The sequence below is a fragment of the Sylvia atricapilla genome, chromosome Z (genome assembly GCF_009819655.1).
Source record: "Sylvia atricapilla isolate bSylAtr1 chromosome Z, bSylAtr1.pri, whole genome shotgun sequence".
In the NCBI taxonomy this organism is placed as follows: Eukaryota; Metazoa; Chordata; class Aves; order Passeriformes; family Sylviidae; genus Sylvia; species Sylvia atricapilla.
The window spans coordinates 5,712,351-5,735,052 of record NC_089174.1 but is presented as its reverse complement, the minus strand read 5'-3'; the positions used below and the strand labels follow the sequence as shown (position 1 = coordinate 5,735,052).

The window sequence follows — 22,702 nt, the reverse complement described above, 5'->3', positions numbered from 1 at the left end:
ATACTCTGTAGCGTTCAAGAGAGACCGGAAAAGGTACTTTAGGTCGTATGGGACTACTACACTCCCGGTCAATTGGGCATTTAACACTCCTCTAAAATACGGACTATCCCGCCCGTATTCTTTGAGGGCCTTGCACAGATCCTGTACTACCTTTGGCGACAACGGTTGCCAGGATGGAGTAGTACTATTCCCTCCTCTTGACCGCCGGTATGTGACCGGAGCAAGCGAAGGGATTAGGTCCTGGCCCGGGCCTTCCAGTTCCGGCTCATCCTCGTCCGAGCTCCAACCGTGGGAACCGGAAGAGAGGGCGTGGGAACTGGGAGGGGGAGCGTGGGAACCAGGAGGTGGGCGTGGCCTCGGGCACTCAGGGGGAGTGGTCTGACACCCTGATGATGTCACCCGAGGGGCAGGTCTATGGGAGGAGCGTGAGGGAGGAGACTGCCAAGGAGGAGGAGCTCGGGGAGAGGGAGGGGTTCCGGAAAGGAAGGGGTTAGTCGGGGAACGAAAGGGGTTCTGGGAAGGAGAAGGGGTAAAAGCGGGAAAAGAATGCAAGGAGGATGACCGTGCCATGTGGTCGCCGCCATTACGCGAACCAGGCAAAGAGTACGACCGCGCCATGCGGTCGCCGCCATTTTGCGGCATCTCCCCCCCCGCCAAACTGAACCGAACACGGGGTTTTTCACTGGGGAAAGAACGGGGAAGGGAAAAATCCTGAGCAGCCTGGCCAGGGCTGCCGCAGGAATCCCGAGCAGTCCGGCCAAGACTACCCGAGCGGGGGGACTCCGGTATTCTAGGGGAGCCAGGGTTGGCAGGAGAAGGCTTCTGCCTTCCTGCCGCTCCCTTAAGAATACCTGCTTTGGGGTAGAGGGATTTGGGACTGGGGTGAGGAGAAACCGAACTGGGGGAAACAACATTATCTCGAGAGGGCTGCCTTTTCTCCACTCCCTTAATCCCCAAAAGCGCAGATCGGATCTGCGTCGGCCGAAACATCATTTTTACAACTTGAACATCTCCCGATCGCGCCAATTGATCAAATTTTTCAATCACTGAGTCCCAATATCGGATTTCAGTGACAATCTCAGGAGATGTCTGTGGGAAGTGGAGGAAAAGCCGTCTGACAAACCGCTTCAGCTCACCCTTCGAGAACTTAACATTAGAAACAGACAGAAAACCAGAAACTGTATAAAAAACCTCTTTCTGGGCGGTGGAGAGCCTGGCACCCATTATGGCTCGATGTTAATTTTCACCGCTCACCAACACAACCGGACAACAAAAAATTAAAATCAAAAACCAGCGCCCCAAGACACACTTAAAACCGGAGGGGACACCCAGAAATCCACACCCCCGGGGTGCCGCGCACAAACAAAAAGAGAGTCAGCAGCAAAACCACAAACCAGCCACTTGCTGGAAAGGCTACTGACCCATAAAATCAAAAGCAAATATCAAACTAAGACGAACACAAATTTTCCCGGAGTTTTTTTTCTCGGGAGCGGGCAGAAACAGTCTTTCCCCCCCGGGACTGCGCAGTCCAAAGCAGGCTCAAACGGAGCTGCTTTCCCAGATGAGGCGTAAAGCCTCCAGGCTCGGAGCCTTTACCAAGTGCGCCCCGTCAGGGGCTGACCACTTACCGCTCCGGGACGGGATCTTCAAAGCCGGCGGTGTTGGTCCCCTCCGCCTGGGGAAGACTTCTCCGGGTGCGGGAGAAGCTACCTTCCCCTCCTACCAGGAGCGCACCCAGGAAGGGCTGCTACGACTGGTAGGTGCGTGGCGTGCCGAAAGCCCCTGCAGCTCCGCAGGAATAAATTCCAGCGGTCCAGGGATGCAATCCACGGGGTCCGGAGATGTCCTCGGGCCAACCGCGTCGGTCACCACGCTACTGCCTCGTGGTCAGCGGCCTCAAAAGGGCTCCACGTGATGGGCGCCAGCTGTTGCGTTGTCGCGGCTGTTCCTGCCCTGGCTAACCCTGACACCGCCGGCAGGGAAGGTACTCTCCAGTGACCAGGTCACCTTGGAGATCCTGTGGGTCCTGGCTGGCCCTTGGCTGGAGGCAGTGATGGCGCGAGAGAGAAAGAGGGGACACTGTCGAGGGTCAACCAAACTGGGTTTATTTGCCCAGGGTGTCTGCCTCAAGAGAGTCCAGAGCCACCCTTTGTGCAATAACTTTTACCCCGGGGGTGGTACAGAGGGATGGGTTCTGTGTGGGTCCAATCAGAGGTAACTCAGGCGTGGCTCAAGACACAATAGACACACAGGGGAACAAACCAAGGTGGGGTAGGAGGGGAAATCTGGAATCCTGTCCTATCACTCGAGGCTCCCCCTAGAACTTTCCAGACGTAGGGAGAGGCCTCGAGGTGACAGGCAGGGCCCCTGGGTTACATAACAAAGGATTGACAGAAAACAGTGGCTGGGGTAAACCAAGCGGGGAATAACCAAAGGGGTGCATGGAACAAACCATTATAAATGACTTCAAGTAATGAAAACATACATAACCCAAAACACACCACCACACTCCATGTTTTGGTGACTTTGGGAGCCACTGGAACTCAGACAAGGAAAGAACATTTACAGATAGTTTTATGAAGAGCAAGGTTCAGTGGCTGCTCTGCCTGGCAGAGGCAGCAGTGCCTCCCTGTTTCCATTATTTCACAGTCTGTCAGCTACTTGTTTGTAATCAAGTGTGTCAGATCTATTAAGTTCCAGGAGAACTCTGCTTCTGTTGCACACCTCTCATGCAGCTGGAGTTTCTTGGTAGCAGGGATAATAGAACCTCTGGTATTTTATGTGTACTCATTCCTTGAAAACCTGCTGATTAAAATAAAATAAAATAAAATAAAATAAAATATTAAAAAAGGAGACAATTGTGAGCATCACAACTTCTCCTTCCTACAGCAAGAAAATCTTCTGAAACACTGAACTCAAAATGTCATTTTTAGAGGAAAGGTTTGCCACTAAGTCAGTAACTATTGATGGTTGTCTTTAATACCATTTAACATCCTGTAAGAAGCTGATGAAGTTCCATAATGTGGAAGCTTCTCAGAGCTGTTATATTTGGTTCACACAATGCATGAATATGTTTCCAAATGGTTTTTAAATTAATGAAACAAAGCTTATCCAGGCAGATTTCCTCTCTGCCCGGCTTTCTCTTAGTCTTTCATTTCTCAGAGTGCCAGAATCCTACACAGTGGCTTCACTTAAGGAGTTTGTGTAATCCCTGCAGCCCAGGAATGCTGACAGTGGGATTTAGGACCTTTCTTTCTCTGTCACTGCCCCTGGGGGAGAGGAATGGGACCCTGTGACACCCAGAGGGGATTTTTCTGTCATAGTGCTGCAGGAATAACATCCTTTGCTCTGGCAAGATGCTCGTGTATCTACTTGTGAACTTCAGAGGGAGCCTCCAGGGGCAGCCAAATGGAAATTGCAATTGCACAGGGCTTCCAGAGAGATCCTCTCTTTATATTTGCACATTAAAGAATCATGATTCACAGGCAGCACTGGCTCTGGAGGCTGTGTCAGAGTGAGCAGTGTGTGCTGTATAAGCTGCAGGTATGGCACAGGATTTGCCATTGAAAATGCCAACCTTTGTCCTGGCAGCCAGAAAAGTGAAAGAGCACCAAGCTGCTCTTGTGGAATCATCAGAAGTTCTGGTTTTGGGATGTCCCCTCTCCTGATGAGCCCCTGAGGAGCAAAGGTTTCTTTGAAGTGTCTCCTTCATGGGGTGTCTTTCTTCTATATCAGAGAACAGCGGGGTGAGACATTTAAATAGAAATAAAAACCACTTTGGAAAACAAAGCAGCCCTGGCCAGTGTTACTTCTTAAGAGTAGATTGTGTTATGAAGTATGGAAAACAGATTTTAGATATTTTTATTCCTCCTGCCACAGAGACAAGCTCAAGTGTTCAGACCTGGATCTGTTCCAGGAGGCAGGTTTTGGGTTTGCCTGTTTCCTGCAGCTCTCACCTGGATCTGGTCTTATTTATTATTGTCAGTAATGACTTGGAAGCAGCCTGATTAAATTTCAAGATGCCACTAAAGCCTGTGCTTCCTGGACAGCTGACACAACAGCTTGTTGCTGCTGGAAGCAGTGAGCTCACTTCCCTCTCCCGTTGGCTCCAGGGTCCTCTCCTTTTTTTTGACTTTGGCATTTTTGAGACTCTAGAGCAGTCCCATGTGTTGGATTGGTAGGAGAATTTCTGGGTAGGTTTCTGAGTTGTTCTGGAGTTTTCTGCTGCTCTGGGATTGATTTTGCTCTCGCAGAACAGGATTTGGGGATAAGCAGAGAGCACAGCACAAACAGGAGGGTTTCCACCCAGACAGAAGCAGGGTAGGGAATGCCCAAACAGCAACAAGCAGCAGGAAAATACTTCAGTGAAAGCAGATTGAGAGAGAAGCAGTTTATCAACAGCCAGACTGTCACCAAAAAGGGATAGCACACATGGGTGTGTTGTATTTCATGGCGTGTTCAAGGTCCAGGTCCATACATATTTCTCTGCACGTGCTATTTTCATTGTGTACCCCATTTACTATTTATGTGTCCACATGTGGAGCAATCTTTCCATTCTGATTTAGTGCTGGTAAAAAAAAAAAAAAACACACAAACAAACAAAAAACCCCAAACAAAACAAAAACCAAACAAACAAAAACCCCAAACCAAAACAAACAAAAAACCAAAACAAAACAAGCAAACCAAAACAAAAACAAAAAAAACCAAAACCCACCACACCAGTACCTAATTAGGGAAGTTAAAAAGGAAATAGGATTTAAGAACCTGAAATAATTTTTGTTATTTGTTACCTCAGGTTGGTGCACAGCAGGAAGTTTTAAATAAAGGTTGTCGTGTTTTTTATTGTTGCTCAAGGCGCTTATAGAGGTTATTAATATGTTTTCTACAATAATTAAGTTTAAAATTATGCCACATAGGTAATTTGTGAATTATTGATGATACAGAATCTGCAAGGCCTTATAAAAATCTATTTCTTGGCCTTGTCGTAGTATTCTTTTGCTGTAGAGGGTTTCCCTTGATGCTCAATTAACAACAACAGCAGAGTTTTCATTTGCCAGTTCTGTGTTCCATTATCTTTCAGTGAGATTTATGACACCATTTCCCCCTTTTGTCTCTGGCTGACATTATGTGATAGTAGAAGATTATTTTAATTTTTAAACTATCTTTAAAGAGAGAGATAAAAGAGATAAAATTATTATCCCACTCCAGAAAAAGTGAGATTTTTTTTTCATTTGTAATGGCAAATAGTGCTCTGCACACTACAGCCTCATTCAAATAAAATACAACATTTATTGTGTTTTTTCTTTTTATTTAGAGAACTTTTCAAATTGGAATAATCCTTCCTGTCACAATTAATTGATCCAGAACAATTACACCATTTATTTTTTAGTTTAACAATAAGCATAGAGAACTAATTTTGATCCGTTTACAGACTGACATCCCTATGAAAAAAACATAATTTTTTGGTATTTAGGACTGCTTTTACTCTTCGAACTACATAAAAAAAAAAAACATTTCAGTGTTTACCTCTAGTGGACAGAAAACTTTTTATTTAGAAAAATATTGGTGTTTATAGCTTTCATCCAAATTTTGAGTCACTGGGTTTTCCTTCCAACTGTAGAAAACTGGTTGTATCTATTTAAGCATAACTTTTATAAATAAAAATATTTTCTCTTTCTTGAGTATCAACACAGACTGACCTTTGGTTGAAAAGTATTCTTTGTTTATATCTCTGTTTCCTGCACAGTATATTTGGTTATCATCCTTCCAGTCCTTGCAGGACATTGACTTGAGCTTCCCCATGACATCTGAATCAAGAAATTGTGTTCAACAAACATAATGTAAAAGTTTATGAAGTAAAAATCTTAAAGGATATTTATTTATTGTTCAGGTTAATTTATTATTCTTTGCTATTTTCCATAGAACATGTATTTGTATCACCATGGCTATAAAGCTAAAGGACAATGAATTCTGCTTTCTTTAAAAAAACAAGATATTCTGTCCTTGCTAACAATAAATCTTCCACTGAAACAAACATGATCATTTCATTCAGTACAAGCATTCCAGAGTTCTGTAATTAACTTCTGTATTAATGGCATTTAATACAGTGTGTCCTTTCTCCTCAGATAATTGATTTTCTGCATTGATTAAAGATCATATTTTGATTGAGTCTCAGATTTTCCCTTGAGGTGGCTTTTAAATTAATTTAATGGTTGCTTATCAGTTTCTTTCATAACTAGTCTTGGAGTTTCACTAGACACCTTTTTGGAAGAAACTTCAGAAAATTCAAAAAAACGGCGAATCCGAAAAAGAGGTCAGAATTCCTAAAATAACACACAGTGATTTTGTTGTTTCTTGTAGCACAGGAAGCATTAATTTATTCTTCATGTGCCTTTTGGTTTTTTTACAGCCTGTGATTCCAACCAGCCCCACAAGCTGCTCCACAACCCCAACGAGCACGATGGGCATGTCCTCAAAAATGGACAACTCTGCACTCCAGGATGTTTTCATTCTCTCCCCCATGTCAGGACTTTATGGCCCCAGGTATTTACATCCTAAAGGATTTGAGGTTTCGAAAAACAAAATTTTACACTTTGATGTCGTTAGATTAATGAAACAAAACCAAAATGAACAGCCCCACAATCAAGGTAAATAATTAATAAAATTAAGAGCTAAAAATACATTTAGCATTATATCATTGTTTTAAGTGACCTAATTTTCACTTAGCTGAGCAAAAGCTGGGTTTAGTCCTAAATCAAGAAAGTATTTAAAGAAGTATTTAAATCAATTAGTTTGGTTTACTTTTATGTGTCTGCTTTCTTATTCTCAAGCATTTCTGCAAGGGAAACCCTTGTCAGATCATATTAAAACAATTCCTTATGTTCTCCTTCAGATCCTAGAAAATTCCTGAATGTTGACCTCATAATTAAAGCGGCACCTAATGATGGTTTTGGTAATTTACATTTGTTGAATTGCCTCACTCATAAAGTTTTCCCACACAGCATTTTAATTGCAAGACTTTTTATTTGCAGTGTTTCAGGGGAGACAGTTGCTTGCTGGAATGGTTCATTTCTCCACCGTTTTCTGTTTTTAGGGATGAAATTGGAATAATGTCTTGTGACGACATCAGCAAATTTGGAAAGTCTGGGATGAAAGGCTCCGAGTCTCCAAACTATTTCCTGGAGCACGAGAGTGGGAAGTACTACACCCTGATTGAAGGGGAAGGACACCCTGGGGGCTCTGAGTACGAGAGGAGCAGGGCCACAGGTGTGAGGAGAAGGGAAAAAACACCCACTCATGGTAGGCTGGATTTCCTCAACCTTCTTCTAACTGGCCACATTTACAAACTGTGCTGTTAACTCTGCGTCCCCTCCCTAAAAATCTGTCATTCTTTGTCAGACCTTTGTGACCCGTCGGGTCTGAACAATAAACAGAAGTTTACTTATGAGGGAGGAAATTAGAAAAATTGCACACTAACACCACTGGTCAGGAGTAAGTTATTTATACACTTGTTTTGCAGCTCATGCTGGAACATTGAATGATAATTTAATTAATATTATTTGGATAGCCAGCATCTTGATTTACTGAATTTCCCCTCCCAAACTCCTGGAGATTATTCCACTTGCAATGTTCTGGGCTGTTAAACTTCAGTGAAGGGACTGCCCTGTGGTATGAAAGTGTGTGTGAGGTGGAAGGCTCTCCAAAATTCAGCACTGCATTAAATGCACGAGGAGTATCCTACAATGCACTCATTAGTGCTTGAACTGTGTTTCTAAATCTTAGGATGGGGACTGCTTAAATATATAAAATGGTATTCAAACAATAATTGACTCTTGTTTTCTATAAAAATTTTGGGTGTATATAAATCCCCACTGAGTGTACAATCACCTGTGCTTGTATACGAGTATATGGATCCATATAAAAGGTGTTGTTGAAAATTAATTGATAATTCTTTTTTTTTGCTTCTCTGTTTAAACTGAATTGTTTGGTGTTTAATGAGTTTGATAAAAATACTGCTGAAACGCAGCAGTGTGTGGTCCCCTGGCTTTTTTTTGTGTGTGTTTTCAGTGGTTTTATCTTCAAGGCAGTAGGACAGTTTTGTGAAGCTTACAGACTTCAGATAGGACTTTTTTATTTTTAAATTGATTTTGAAAATTACATTATTTCCAAGCATCAGAGAAAGCAGTAACCATAGTGTTCTCTATGGGTAGCTGATATCTTTTGAGAGATGTATACATATTAATTCATGTATGGCAAGCCAGCCATAAGTACTTTATTCACCTGCTCTGAGACCTTTTTTTTTTCCTCTCACTTTTTTGAGAAGCCCCAACAACTTCCTAAGTTTTTGTCTTTGAAATTTAGGAAAGGGCAAGCCTCTCAGAAGCTCAGAGCAGTAAAGGAAAATGTGTCTGTGAAGAACACAGGTACTAAAACCCTGCTGCAGTTCAGTGGGGAGAATCCCAAGAGTGGTTCTGGTGGAAGATCCAACAGCTGCTGAAAGGAAGAACAGTGGGGGGAAAAAAAAGAAAGCTGAAAAACACTGCAGTCACTGATTCTGCTGCTGCTTAGTCTGGTATGGGTTTTTGCTACCAGGGATGTTCTTAACTGCAGTTTCTCTGCTCTAGTTCTTAGTATTTATCTCGTGTTTATCAGTTACACAGAACTTCCCTCCTGCTGTTGTAATTTGCTGATTGCAGCTGGATTTCTGGTAAAAATGGCAAGTGAAATGGACTTGAGGGTGTGTGTATGTGCACACAGACCCTTCTCAGAGTAGGAAATCATAATAAACCTTTGTTATAGACAGGATATTTTTAGTAACTGCTTCAGTCATCTGTTCGATGCTTGAAGGAGCTGTGACGCTGAATAATAGGATTCCATCTTAAGTGCAGTAATGTTCACTCTTTATCTCCTTGTGAAGTGACATCATTTTAAAACAAAATTAGAATGAAAGATAAAGAGGAATCTTAACTGTGATTAAAATTGGAGCCAGATGGGTGTATTTGGCCTGCTTTCATAAATTTTTGCTGCATGGTGACTTAAAATATTGGGCTCTCTGCCTGATCCCAGCAGTGCACAAGATTTTTTTTTGTCTATTGAGGACAAATCTTATTGAAATCCAGAAGGAATTTGCATTTTAAGTCTCTGAGATGGACCTTTCTCTCAAAAACGACTGCTAAACCAGAATTTTTTTAAATTACAGATTTAATTAATCTGTTGATTAACAGACATGCAAATGGTGTTCTACTCTATTGGAAGGTTTTGTACTTTCTGACTGAGAGGTGACATCAATCATCAAAGTGACAACATGTCTTTCAGTAAAAAGACAGGATTTATGGCAGCTCCAATAAACTGATGCTGGAACCACAGCGCCATGAGCAAAGAAATGAAAATAAAACTTCTGAAGCCTTCCATGCCCGAGCAGCCACTTTCATTATTGCTTGGGCTGACACAAACTACTGCTCCAAAATTCCAGCCTTGGATTTACCAGAGTTCCAGCCATTATTAGAAATAAGTCTCCTGTGTAGCTGGTAGGTGGATGGATACTTAGGCAGGTGATGGGTATTGATAGCACATGCAAAATCCAAGAAAGTAATTAAAAAGTCCTTTTTTTTCAATATATCTGTGAAAAATTAGCTTCTTTTTTTTTATTTTTTTTATTTTTATTTTTATTTTTTTTAGCATTGCAGTGCATTTTCTGTTTTACTTAAAATTATGCTCTATTATTTTCTGACTCTAAAATACTCTAGTCTGAAGAGCTGTTGTGGCAATAGATATCAAATCTCTTCCATTTATGTGTTAGAGGTAAAAACATCATAAATTTTTTTTTCTTTCACTTTATTCTAGTATCCTTGTACACAACAATTTTTTGCTCCTCAGAAAAATATCCAAGCTGCAATGTCAAAACAATTTATAGGTTATTTTTCATTGGGAAAGGACTTGGAAGTGAAATAAGCAGTTTACAAAATCACTCGTTCGTTTGCCTTTTGTGATTCCTGTCCTAAATTTCTATTTTCTATGTCTGTTGTGCTGTGGTATCAGCATTTGTGTATAAATCATTTCAGAGGTTCAGATCTTTCCTTTCTTTACAGAAAAACTGCTCAGTTTGGTTATGTTGATCTTCACTTGTTTTGTGCCTTCCTATTTTCTTTTCTTAGTTTATAATATTGTTTCTCTATCTTTTTATATTAGCGATTATTCTTTTTTATTACTTTTCATTGAGGTTTTTCTCTTAACTGAAATTGTTCTTCTAAGGATTAGGAGTTGAACCCTACCTTTGTAGTTAAAGGTATTCTCAGCTGTGAGGCAGACAATGAAACTAGGAATTTTTCCACAGGATTATTTTTACATTAAAATTTCATGGTGCGCACGAAAAGCGTAGTATGTGAAAATCTCAGTACTCCAAATATCACCCCTCCAGTTTTCAGGAGGTCTGGGGCTGCTCCTGACATCCCTGTTCTGGTGCTCAAATAGGGAATGGCTTGGGCACATCAGGATCTCACTGCTACAGTGCCATGAAACCCCATTGATTAAAACCCCACTGGATCTTCTCTGCTGGTTGTTGTCACCAAACTGTGCTCCAGGTTTTCCTCCTGAGTCGGTGGGAATTAATGTTCCTTGAAATGAGACTCTCTTTTTTTCTCACTGTGTGATTTCCCAGGTCAGGGGGGTTTTATGTTTCCCTGACAGATCAGTGTTGTTGCATCTGTATTAATTCTCCCTCGACTTCTCCTGCAGCATTTTCATCCACTTAAAACCTGTTTCTCTCTTTATTCCCAACACCTGTTTAATGAGTGAGCAAGTTTTTATAGAGCAGAGTTTTCAAATAAAATTTGTAATCTGCTTTGCATTTACAAGGAGTTTCACCAAAGTTGGTGGTGCTTCCCTTGAGGTCAGGGTGATGAAGAGGAGGCTCAGGGATGTTTCACTGATCCTGAAGGCCACAGCTCAAATAATGGAATGCTCTGAGGGGTTGGGTCACACCTGGAATTTATGGACATTACTAACCCTACACTCCCACACAGGTTTCAGAAATTACTCTGGTTTTCCTTGTCTTGTTTCCAGGAGATTTGAGGCCAGTTTCGATGCCTACTGAGTACAGCTGGATAGGGGAGTCCAAAGAACAGAATGTGTACAAGAGAGGAAGCAGAGGTGAGTATTTTTTTTCTCTTCTGTTCTCCAAGATGTTTTTCTTTGTTGCTTAACGACCATCACAGGAAAAAAAAAATCTCTTTTTTTTTTGAGTGTCACAGTGGTTATAAAAGACCTGTTTAGTGTCTGTGCTTTTCTGTTTCTATTTCTGAAAATTAAAATTTGTATTAGTAGGAGGAATTTAATTCTAGTATAAAGAAATATAAACATCAAAGAAAAAAGTACTTCGAAGACTCAGATATGTGTTCAAAGCAATCAGTTCTAAATCTGCCCAGCTCTGGAAAACAGTAAGTGATGTAAGAGATGTAAGGTAGCATCCTTTAAGAACACTTCTATCAATATGAATTAAAATTTGGAGTAGGAATCAGCAATTGTACTGTCAGTGTTCCGACCAGTTCTAATCACATAAAATTCCATTGATCCCAGTAGGAATTATGAACTTTGAAAGAAGAAAAATTGATTGCACAGCTTCTTTTTTCCTCTGGCAAAAAGAAATCATACAATTCAAAAGAATATTCTTCAAATATATAACTGTATTTATTATGACACTGATTGTTGAAGATTCTTGAATACTATTTTTTTAGCATCTTTTAGGCATGGTCTGGAAGCTGAGAGGAGCTCGACTTGACTCCTAAAAATGTGAACAAAAAATGAATTTTATTCTTGAAGATCAATACAGGATTTTAAACTACCTTTTTCAGTAAACTCCCATTCCAAGAGAAAAAAAAATTCATTTAAGGCACAAGCCTTTTCTGATTTATTCCAAATCTGTTGATGTATGTTTAGCTCATATTTCACTGTTACAGACAGTAACAGACTTGTTGCCTGGCCAGCTCCCATATTGAAACCATGCCCAAGTGTGCTGCACATCTCCTTAAAACCATTATTCCAGCTTGTCAAATTCCTTGAAATTACAATCCTGGTGTCTGGAATGGTCCCAGAGATGCTCCCTGCATGATACAATCCAGTAATACTTTCTGTGTCCACTCCCTTTCACCAGCCATGGTGTCAGTAAATGTGGAATGCCCAGGGAGAGCCCCTACAATTCCCTGGACATTCACACAACTTTTTCCAGTTTAACAGGACCGAGTGATGGTCCCCGGCCAGCCAAAATGGTTCTCTGCTTGTTTCCTCTTCCTAATGTTTCTTTTTTTGCCTTCCCTCCCCTCCAACCACTGACTCTGAGAATTCTCTGCTGCGGTACCTGAGCGACGACAAGATCCTGGTGATCCAGGAGGAGCCTCTGACGCAGAAGGACAACAAAAGGGACACGGGCAGAAGGTCCAGGAAAAAGGGAAAACCCCCCGGGAACCCCAGCTACCCCATCAGCCCCTCCGTGCTGGCCTCCACCATGAACATCAGGCTGGAGCCAGGGCAGCAGGACGTGCTCAACTTCTCCCTGGCGGAGAACAACACCGTTCCACTTTACCACGTGAGTGCCCAGCAAACACCTCCCTGCACGAGCCACCTGGGAAGCACTCAGGTGTTCTCCTCCTAGGATTGATCCAGGCATAAAGGCACGGTCTTCTACTTCACCATTTCATGCTGTTTCACAGTCTGGGAAGTGTTGATCAGTGATGGTTTCTCTTAGGATTGATCCAGGCATTCCAGTGTTCTCCTCCTAGGATTGATCCAGGCATAAAGGCACAGTCTTTTACTTCATGATTTCATGCTGTGCTTCACTGAGGAAAGTTCCTCAGTGATGATATCATGACAAATCTCTCATGGCAGTCACTTTTTTTGATGTCAGCATCATGACAGTTTTCTCATAAAAGTCAGGACAGAACAGCAAAACACACCGCAAGAGTCATCTGCTGTCAGATGCTTCATTAAAATCGTGCTCTTAATTATTCAGTCTCACTGAGTTTAGTTTAATTTATCTTTGGAGGTTCATAGGGATCCTCCACTGAGCCTCTGATAATGATTCATTATACATTAATTTACAAGCTTTTGTATTTCCACTCTGATTACTGTGTCTTGTAAAAACAGATGAATTTAATGGAGTTATTGTTTATTCAAATTTATTTATTGAAATTGTGGATTTAAATCTCTCTGACAGAGATTATCAATATCACAAAGTCAAAGCAAAGGATTTCAAACCTGGAGAGAAAATCAGCAGGCAATTTATTAGGATGAGTAAGAAAATTATTATACAAGCCTACAACAACTCCCAACAATATTTCATAACTAGGTAAATGAATCAGCTCGTTTCAGTCAGTTTTTGTAATTCTGTTGATGATCTGTGGGCTCACCTGAGTTCTGAAGAGAGGGAAATGGGTCATTTAGGGTAAGATGCAAATTTCATCCTTGATTTCGGGACTGAAGTTGTATTTTCTTGCGTGATCTCCGTACCATCATGCAACCAACTGAACAGACATGATAAATTAGCAGTATGATATTGTATGATAATAAAGTAAATATTTAAAAATACCCCAATGACATAAAAGGTCAACTCTAAAGGGTCTGAAGGAAAAGCAGGAAACTGGAAAACAGGAGTTGTCCTGGGAAGAGACAACATGGAATGGTCAGTCCACCCTAAAAGTCAGTGCAGTCCTTGTTCACAAACTCTGCTTCATGTGCAGTAATTGCAGAGGAGGGCACAGGTAAAATGATTATTCATGGACTGACAGAGCAGTATTAATTCTTTTACCACCATAAATTTTAGGGGCAGCATTAAAAGAGACCTTTGCAGTCCTTCAGGAGATAATCACAGGAATCAGAATATCTGAGGCACTTTGTCTACTGCCTTATAAATATACAAGAGGAATTGAGCCGACAAATACAGAGTTGCTGACACATATTTTGTGGGTTCCTGGCAGCACAGAATCATTCACATTAATGTCTTCCCACTTGGAATACTGAAAGAATTCTTAAAAGCCATTAAAAAAAAAAAAAGGCCAGATTTATCTTGAAAGAGAGCTACCCACAACAAAAATGTGAAATATCAAAGAACATTTCATGGCAGCTCGATAGCAAAAAGGAAAAGTAACAGCAAGTGGTGTTCTTAGATATAAATTTCATGTTTAAGTAGGTCAGATTATTGCCTTAATATCTAAAGGTGTTACCAGGATTTTCATAAGCATTTTGATATGTAAACCTTTTTTGGATAATGATAATGGATAATCCTAAAACAGCTTTTGTTACATTTGTGTTAGAAAAGTTGACAAAACTGGTTTAGCTTTTCTTCTTTCTTTGGCTCTGTGTTTTTCAGTGGAAGGCAAAAGTGCAGAACTGTTGGAATCACATTTCCATGAAATCCTCTCCCTTTAACACATGCCCAGTACAACTCCTGGATACAGATCAAAATTTCAGCCCAGATAAATGCTTTGGGAAATGGAGATGATAAATAGGATTTTCATCATCTTTAGTGAAGGGAAGGTGATAATGTTTTGTAATCAAACAAAGATGGCTTGATGGAAGGAGGAATCAAGCATCTCTTAGCCATTGCTTAATTTTCTAAGCACTTACATAAATATTTAGCAAAAAAATACAAAAAGGCATTTACTTAACAGCAGTTTAAATTATCAGACGTAAGAAGTTTTGCAAAATTGGTAATTGCAGAGATTCACCACTGGATTAATGCTTTGGAAGGAATGTTGATTTGGAACCCAAAATTAAACAATTAGCCTGATTTCATAAGTTGCTGGGAGGATGCAGAGTTCCTATATAAAATGGATATTTAGGTAATGCAATATTGGCAGCATGCCCAGGATATAAAACGATGCATGAAGCCATGTTGCAGTAAAATATTCCTGTCAAGAAACACTGCCCCCTTCCAGGATATATTTATAACTCTAATTTAATTGATATGCAACGTCACAGAACCTAAGCAAGAGTCAATTACTATTAGTAAGGCTGTTATAAATAATTATTAATTAATGGAGTATGTCTTGGAACATGACTTTCTGTGTTTACTAATGCTTCATTGCTGAAGTGACATCATCTACCAAGTTGAGCCTAAATATGGGCTTACAATGATAGAGTTAAAACCTGAATATGCTGTTATTAAGTATTACCAGAATTCATTCTACAGAAAATTAATTTATCACACAGGACTCCAGCTCAGCAGACCAGATGTACCTGGGAATTTTTTTCATTTTGCATTTCTGACCATAAAGCATAACACAAAAACCCTTGGAAATTCTTCAGGATTTTACAAAAACTTATAGAAAACTGTATCTATCCTGTTGCTCAGTTCCATTTTGCTCTGTGGCAACCAGATTCCATCTAAAAAGAGAATATTGAAGATGTCATTCCAGATCCAGTCTGGAAATCCACACACTACTCAACTCCGTGGTTTTATTGCTTCAGACTTGCATGACTTTCTGAAGCTCTGAAATTCAATTTGCTGGTTACCACATTAAATTCTCCAGTTGGATAATGATTTCTCAGCTGATTTTACTTGGTGGTAAAGGTTCTGGGCCTATTTTCTACAAAATAATTAGATATTTTGCTTTGTAGTATCATATATGAAAAAAATGGAGAATAGATTTGTATTTCTATTTTTTTTTCTTTTTTTGGTGAACTAGAATTCGGTGTGCTGAAAAGACTTAGTTTTTAATGAGTTTTAAGATTAATTCTTTCATTTTAATGTTTCCTTCACAGTAAAACAGGAATAATGCCTGCTTTAGGGTATTCATAGAGAGTGCCAGGCAAGGAGTAATTTTTTTATTTTAAAGATAATTTGAAGCATGATGGTGTTTTAGGGTTAGTCACTCTTACACAGCACTTTTGCTTAACTTGCTTTTTATTCCCTTCTTGCTGATCCCAGGAAGTTGGTAACTCATCCCTGTGGCACAGGGTGATGGAAATGCTCTTTAACTGTTCCTGGAGCTGCAGAGGCAGCTTGACAAACTATATAAAGTTTAATGGTACATGCTGAGAATTAAAACCTGTGCAAAACCAATGTAAATCTGGGTGTTGTGTAATGGGTGCACGCTGGGATGTGCCAGATGTTCCAGATGCTTTTTTTGGGATGACAGGCAGTCTGAGTGCTGCTCTGATAAGTAGAATAATTAAGATAGTCTGGGAGAATCAGCTCCACTGACTGAAGGAGGAGCCTTTTATTGCCAATTTTGCAGGAAAAGTGCTCATGTTTTATTTATTCCTTCCTGCTCTTCCAGAAAGAAACAAAACTGCTGTCAGGGATGAGCATCAGTTTCTTCAGAGTTTTATTTCCTTTCTGAATTGCTGAATAAAATCTATCTTTGCCTTTTATTTATCTCTAATACGAGAAGCCTTCTTTCCCTACCTTGCAGTTATGTTGAGAAATCACTCTGAGGATGACTGTGTGGGTTCTGGCTGCTCAGAGAAGCCAGTAAAAGTATTTCTGGCTTCTGTAGCTTCAAAATTAGTCTGCCCAGTTGTACTGATTGTAAAATAATATTATTTTTCATTGAAACTGTGCACATGAAGGCTTGAGCTTACAAGTGTCTCCCTCGTATTTAAAGATGGATCCTTGAGTAGCAAAGTCCAGTAATATATTTCTTTAGAGTTCTGTTCAGACCTGACTCTGTAAACTACACTCTTCATTAATCTGTAAACAAATCAAAGACGGAAAAAGGTGTTTTAAATAGGTGTTTTACAGTATAAGGGAAAATAAAGGGAAATAAGTTGTTAAGAAAGGTTCTTTTTAAGGATGATATCATCAGTCTTTAGGTTTCCACATTCATTCAGTAATCAAGAACTTAATAACTCACCCGGATCCAGAAAAAAAGAAATTCTAAACCAGTGTTAACCCAGAACTCAGGTTGTCCTTGATTTCTGGAAGAACCAACCCCTTGCAGAAGCTCAGGAGAGGGGCTGGGATTTTGTTTGGAACAGCCTGGTTAGGATGGATGTGTTTGCAAATTCTGCCCTGAGACATGCTTCTCATTTTTGCTGCTTCCAAAAGTTCAGGTTGGCCTAGAATTCCTTGTATTTGTAGCTGTATCAGAACACTTTGCACAAAGCAAATATGAGGCTGCCTTTATCCAAACATATGTGGTGCTTTCAGAAGTAATTTTGCTCTATTACAGCATATTTAAATGATGATATTCTGCAGTCTTCAAACATACCACTACAAACTACCAATGCAAGTCAGCAAACGAAGCATTCATTAACCTGCTGTGACTTCATGGGTAAATTGCCATTTGTAAAACATTCTGCAGTCCTCTGACTCCAGAGAACCACAGCACAACTAAGTTGTACTGCATTGTATTATTTTAGCACATGAATTTATGCCTTGTTTTTATTGATTTCCAGGCTACGAAAAAAACCCCCAATTTAGATATATACACAGTCTAAAGCCAAATTTAACAGCCACTTGTTAATAAATATTAGTTAAAACTGATACTATTGTTATGATAATTGCAATATTTATCCCTCAGAAGATGCACCAAATAGAAATCTCTCCCTTATCACACCAATACCATGTCCTGCTGCTGAAGGGATTAGTGTGTAGGAATCCAGTTGAAACATTTTGGAGACTCCTCTGATTTTTTTCTCCCTACTCCGTGGCTCAGCCTTGATCTCTGTCCTTTCCTCCTTCCCCAGCAGGAGAACAAGGAGGGGATTTTGGAGGACAGAAAGAGCAGAAAGGTCAGCCCTGGGCAAGGCAGGTCCACAGGCAACCTGTTCCCATGGGAATGGGAAAAGTGAGGAAAAGGAAGGAGAGGGAATTGCCTGTTTCTCCTGACCTCTCCCTTTGCTGCCTCCCCTGTTCCCCACCGTGTGCTGACAATCCTTATCATCACCCCATAATTACAAATTCGAGTGGATCCCTTCCCTCTGCCTTCAGTTCATCTTCTCACCTCCCTCCTGTTCTCCTCCAGCACAAATTTGAGTGTGCCTCAAACCGTACACAGATGTAGATCACATCGGGTGATTTCCTGTCTGCTATCTCTCCCCTCTGCAGGGCTGAGTGGAGTGAAAACCTCAAAGGCTGCTTTTATTTTTGGCTCAGCACGATAATTTCGAAAGCAGATTCATCCGCTCTCTGAGGTAGAGAGATAAGTAGAGCCCCTTGTAACGAGGCCACTGTTTGACTGTTCCTGAACAAACACAATGTAGAGAAATCTTCAGGAAATAAATATATGAGCTAAAGAAGTAGAAGAAAAAATAATTTTTTTTTTTTACATTTATTGATAATAATTCAGGATCTGAGTATAGAAGAGTGGAAGAACAGTACGATTAAGAAGCTTGTTAATCTTTGCATCTGAAAAAATTGTATATATAGATGGAATAAAGATCTTGAATTTGGCCACTGAGATTAATAACACACATTACGAAATCTCATTACCAAATATTCCTGTCTCTTGCTTTAGGATACAAGTAAATAATGAATGTTGATTATTTTCACACTATCTCTACAGCTCACAGTTCTTCTGTTTTTAGTGGTTTATCTGGTTTCTTTACTTAGGAGAAGAAATTCTGATTCAAAGGAACGAGTCTTTTGTTATAAGTCATTTATAGAAGTTTCAGGTAAATGGGACTTTCTCCAGGATTTCTTTGGGGAGAGGAGCCTCAGATCTGCTTGTGGGACCACAGAGGCCTTTTTGTCCTTTCATCTCCACTTGTGCAAGGCACAAGCAGATCCATGGGAATCCCTAGAGCTCCAGGAAAGTGGAGCTGACTAAAGAAGGCAGATAGGTGCCAGTGACCTGAATTTCACAGAGTTTGTGCTTTATAGTCTCTGACAGCATGACAAGACTTGTGCCTCCTGAGCCTCCCACATGTCTGCTACTCATGAAAGTGGCCTTGTAGTAAGATGAAGTAAAGTTTTAGTTTGGGAACTAGGAAAAGACAATTTTTTTTTTCTTCAAACGTCACAAACTGGTAAGAAGTAACTGCTCAAAAAATTTTATATATAAAGTTGCTGAAAATGCAGGTAGGAGCCTTCCACATATAAGTCATTGTCAGCATTGAATTTGCATGTAATTACAATTACACAAGGAAATTAATTTTAGCTATAGGTAGACATTTATAGAAATGCCAGAGTGTGGGAGTTTCCATGTATAGTATCAGAAATCCTTTATAAAGGTTGGCATTTCAAGCTTTGTTATCCTTTGGGAAGCAAAACAGTCAAATAAAAGATGATAAATATGTGACAAAGGTCTGTGGTAATCCCCAGTGTCCACACTTAAATACTGGTAATAATCTCTGTGTTAGTGATGAGTTGGTCAGGAGCTGGGATTTTTCTTCTAATAAATTAATTATTGATAAAATACTTCAAAAGATAATTATGTTTTTTGTGTTTCAAGTACCAATATCAACAATTTTCTCTCCCTCTGTATATATATAGATATTCTTCTTTGCTCTTTCCTGAGTTACAGCAACTAATAATCAGTTACAATAATCTATGAGTTGTTCAATGGTTAAATCATATTTTTCTTTTTCACACTGTTATAGAGTCTTTTAAAATTTTCCTGCTACAGACTATGCTTCAGTTAATGAGATTACATTATTCAATATCTTTGGAAATTAATGGTTGGTAATGCAGAAAAATTGGTGATGTTGAAAGACTGACCTCTAGAAAAATGTGGTTTATTATCAGAAGCAATTTTCTCTCTAGTAAGTCTTTTTTTCAGCCTAATATATGCAAGTTCACATCACGCTAATAATTGTTTATGAAATGCATCTGATCAAAAGAAATGTGGAAGCCACAATCCAAGGTAATCATGTGTGACAGAGGTGGTTTTTGTGCACTTTCTTGGAAGGAAATAAATAACTGAGTTCTTATAGCAGTGGAAATTTGTAATTCAGGTGCTGGAAAGACCAGCCAGAGCAGGGTGAGGGAGGTTTGCTTCAGCTTTGTCAGGGAAGAGAACATGGAATGGGTCCCATTTGGGAGAGAGGGAATAAATTCTGATTTGGAAACACTTTGCTTTTACTTCGGGAGCATTTTTGGAAAAGGAAATTAAGAAATAGAATGGGAAGCTCTGAACTGAATTAGTAGTCCCACTTTTAGCTGCTAAAATTAGAAACCTTAGAAGTCAGAGAGATAAGAGAAGGAGAGCTTTGAGCCTTCTGGTGGGAATAAATTCTATTTTTATAACAGTAGCATGGGTAGTGCTGCTGTCAAAGTTCTTTTGCTCGCTTGGCCACACAATATTTTCCTGGGCTGTCCCCAGCATTTCCAGGGATGCTCAGACTGGTTCATTTGTATTTAGCAGGGTATTTTCAGCACCAGAGCAACATCTCTCAAGCAGATATTTTGCTTTAGCTGTGAGCTGTTAACCCTTCTGGTCTGCTCTGAGAAAATTCTCAATTTTTTTAAAGTTCTCATTTTTTGAGTTATGCCACATTTCAGCATATTCTGAGAACTGGGGAATTTATGGCTCTCAGGAAAGCCTGTCAGGGTGTTTTGTGCTCAGTCACTCAGCAGGGAGCTCCAGCCTTGCCTGGTTCCAAGGAAGGTCAGAGAACTCCCTGCTTTTAGTGTGAGGGCACCACTTCATTATTTTTCATCAGATAAGGGCTCTTATTTGAGTGGTATCATCTTTGCTTCTCACATTTGCTGGAATACTTTAGCTGAAGCTCACTAAAAGCAGATAACTGGTTCTCTACTGGGTTCCCCAGGGGCAAGGGAGACTTCTTGAAGGAGGAGGTGTCAAAATGTGTTTGCCTAAATTTTTTCATGCGCAGAGAGAGTCCCAGCAAACTCCCTGCCCCTTCTGTTTCTGTGCTCTGACCTCATCCATGATTCAGGATTATCTGTGATCAAACATCTGCTGCAGGCCTCAAGTAGTGGCATTAAAACACAAGCAGTGCACTTTCTAAAATTATCAGCTTCCTATTCGGTTATCCAGGAAGTCAAAGATTTTGCAAGTGCAGATTTCTGCATTGATAAATAAATACATGTGAATTTTACAACCCGTTAAAATTGGCGGGGTGGGGGAGGCTGTTTTGTAATTTCAGTTTCTGTAAAATTCAATTATTAGCTGTGGGAGAAATCCTCCATCATAAAACTTGTTTTAGAACAACTTAAACTGTCTGAAAATTTCATTTTTAACCCTGAGTCGGCTGCTACTTACTCCACGAAGAAAGGATCATTTCCAAACCTCAGAGGAATAACCAATTTGGTAAATCAGGCTATTTAAAGCTAAGAATGATTTCAAAGAAAGTTTGTCCTTCTGAAATTCTATATTTTATATTGCAATATTTGTTCTTTGCATTTAAGCTTCCCTTTAAATATTAACGCTTTTGCGAACATTCAAACAAATTTTATCTCCCTTGTTTTAAAGAGATTTGATCACAATTACACAGCATCTGAAGTTAGTTTATACATGCAGATGCAAGCTGTTTTAAGCATGATCTTAATTTTAAAATAAGTCTTAGCTGGAAATGGAAATAAATGTTCCATTTCCTTTGCTTTAGAACAGCAGAATGACTGTGGTTTACCTCTTTCACTGTGCTCAAAGCACCAAGGAAGTCTTGTTTTCAGCTGTGCTTAATGCCCTTTATTTTCCTTCCACAGAGAGCAGGGGATACAGTCAGTGGAGATACTGAAAGGTAATTACATCTGTTATTCTATATTTAAATATATACACAGTTATATTAGTGAATTGAACTCCTTTCTTTACTTTTAGAAACTCTCTCGCAGTATTTGAGGAATATATTTTCAGGGTTTAAAGATATCAGTGCTGACATCATTTAGTAAATGTCCATTTGCCAGCATCAACCACAAATATACATTACCAAGGTTTAAAAAAATTCTTTAGATAAAAGATTACAAAATATTTGTGGAGGGGAAAAAAATTATACTGTTATGTTTCCAAATTTACTTTTATACTTTTGAAATTCAGTATTTCAGACTCACTCTGAGGATGAAAAACATAATATGTGTCTAACACAATTTTGGTGACCGACAGGCAGAATGTTTCAAGGAAAATCTAACTCTGTACAAGATTGCTGCTTATATTTGTGGTTTGTAGTAGATAGATATTAAGAGTGGAGTGTTCAGTTTGGCCTTTAGGTCTGAATTGAATCAATTTATTCTAATGAAGAAAACAGTGATTTTTGTCTTTCATTTCTTTGCTATTTATCTGACTAATATCGTCATATTCATGTTGCATCCAGAAGTCACAGTAAAAGAATGTTTGAAGCAACAGCTACTTTGTATCATCATATATTCTAATTAAGTTTAGTTGTAATCTATGATAATTATTCCTTTTCTTGGTTTTTTCATCCCGTATATGGCCTAAATCTATTTAAGAAGCTGAATAATTAATTAGATTTAGAGTGCATTGATGAATTTAAAGTATTTACAACTGTTGATGATTCCCTTCAGTGCTATAAACATCCCTGAATTACAGATAAAATTCTGAGGTGCAACACTCTCAGCTGTTGACCACCTCATGCTCGATTTTTCAGGGCTGACAGCATTTTTACCTCCTTATATGTGTTTTAAACATCACAATGCAGTTGAAAGGCAGCTGTGGTGGTGACCACTTGCTGCTGTTTCCCTGGGTGGGGTGTGCATGGTTAAAATGTCATTTAACCAAACGGGGCAGCACTTTCAGCAGAGATTAAAGTGAGGTACAAATGAAATTCCACCTCATCTGACAGCAGACAG

At 39.7% G+C, this 22,702-nt stretch overlaps 1 protein-coding gene across 1 annotated transcript in view; it reads left to right on the top strand.

Moving 5' to 3' along the window:
- LOC136374146 (connector enhancer of kinase suppressor of ras 2-like) overlaps positions 1 to 22,702 on the top strand; it is a 176,990-nt gene that overhangs the window by 123,551 nt on the left and 30,737 nt on the right. The window contains exons 11-15 of the mRNA XM_066339365.1: positions 6,410 to 6,543; positions 7,094 to 7,299; positions 11,062 to 11,147; positions 12,326 to 12,580; positions 21,605 to 21,639. Coding sequence (XP_066195462.1) covers positions 6,410 to 6,543; positions 7,094 to 7,299; positions 11,062 to 11,147; positions 12,326 to 12,580; positions 21,605 to 21,639 — 716 coding nt within the window. The remainder of the gene's footprint in view (positions 1 to 6,409; positions 6,544 to 7,093; positions 7,300 to 11,061; positions 11,148 to 12,325; positions 12,581 to 21,604; positions 21,640 to 22,702) is intronic.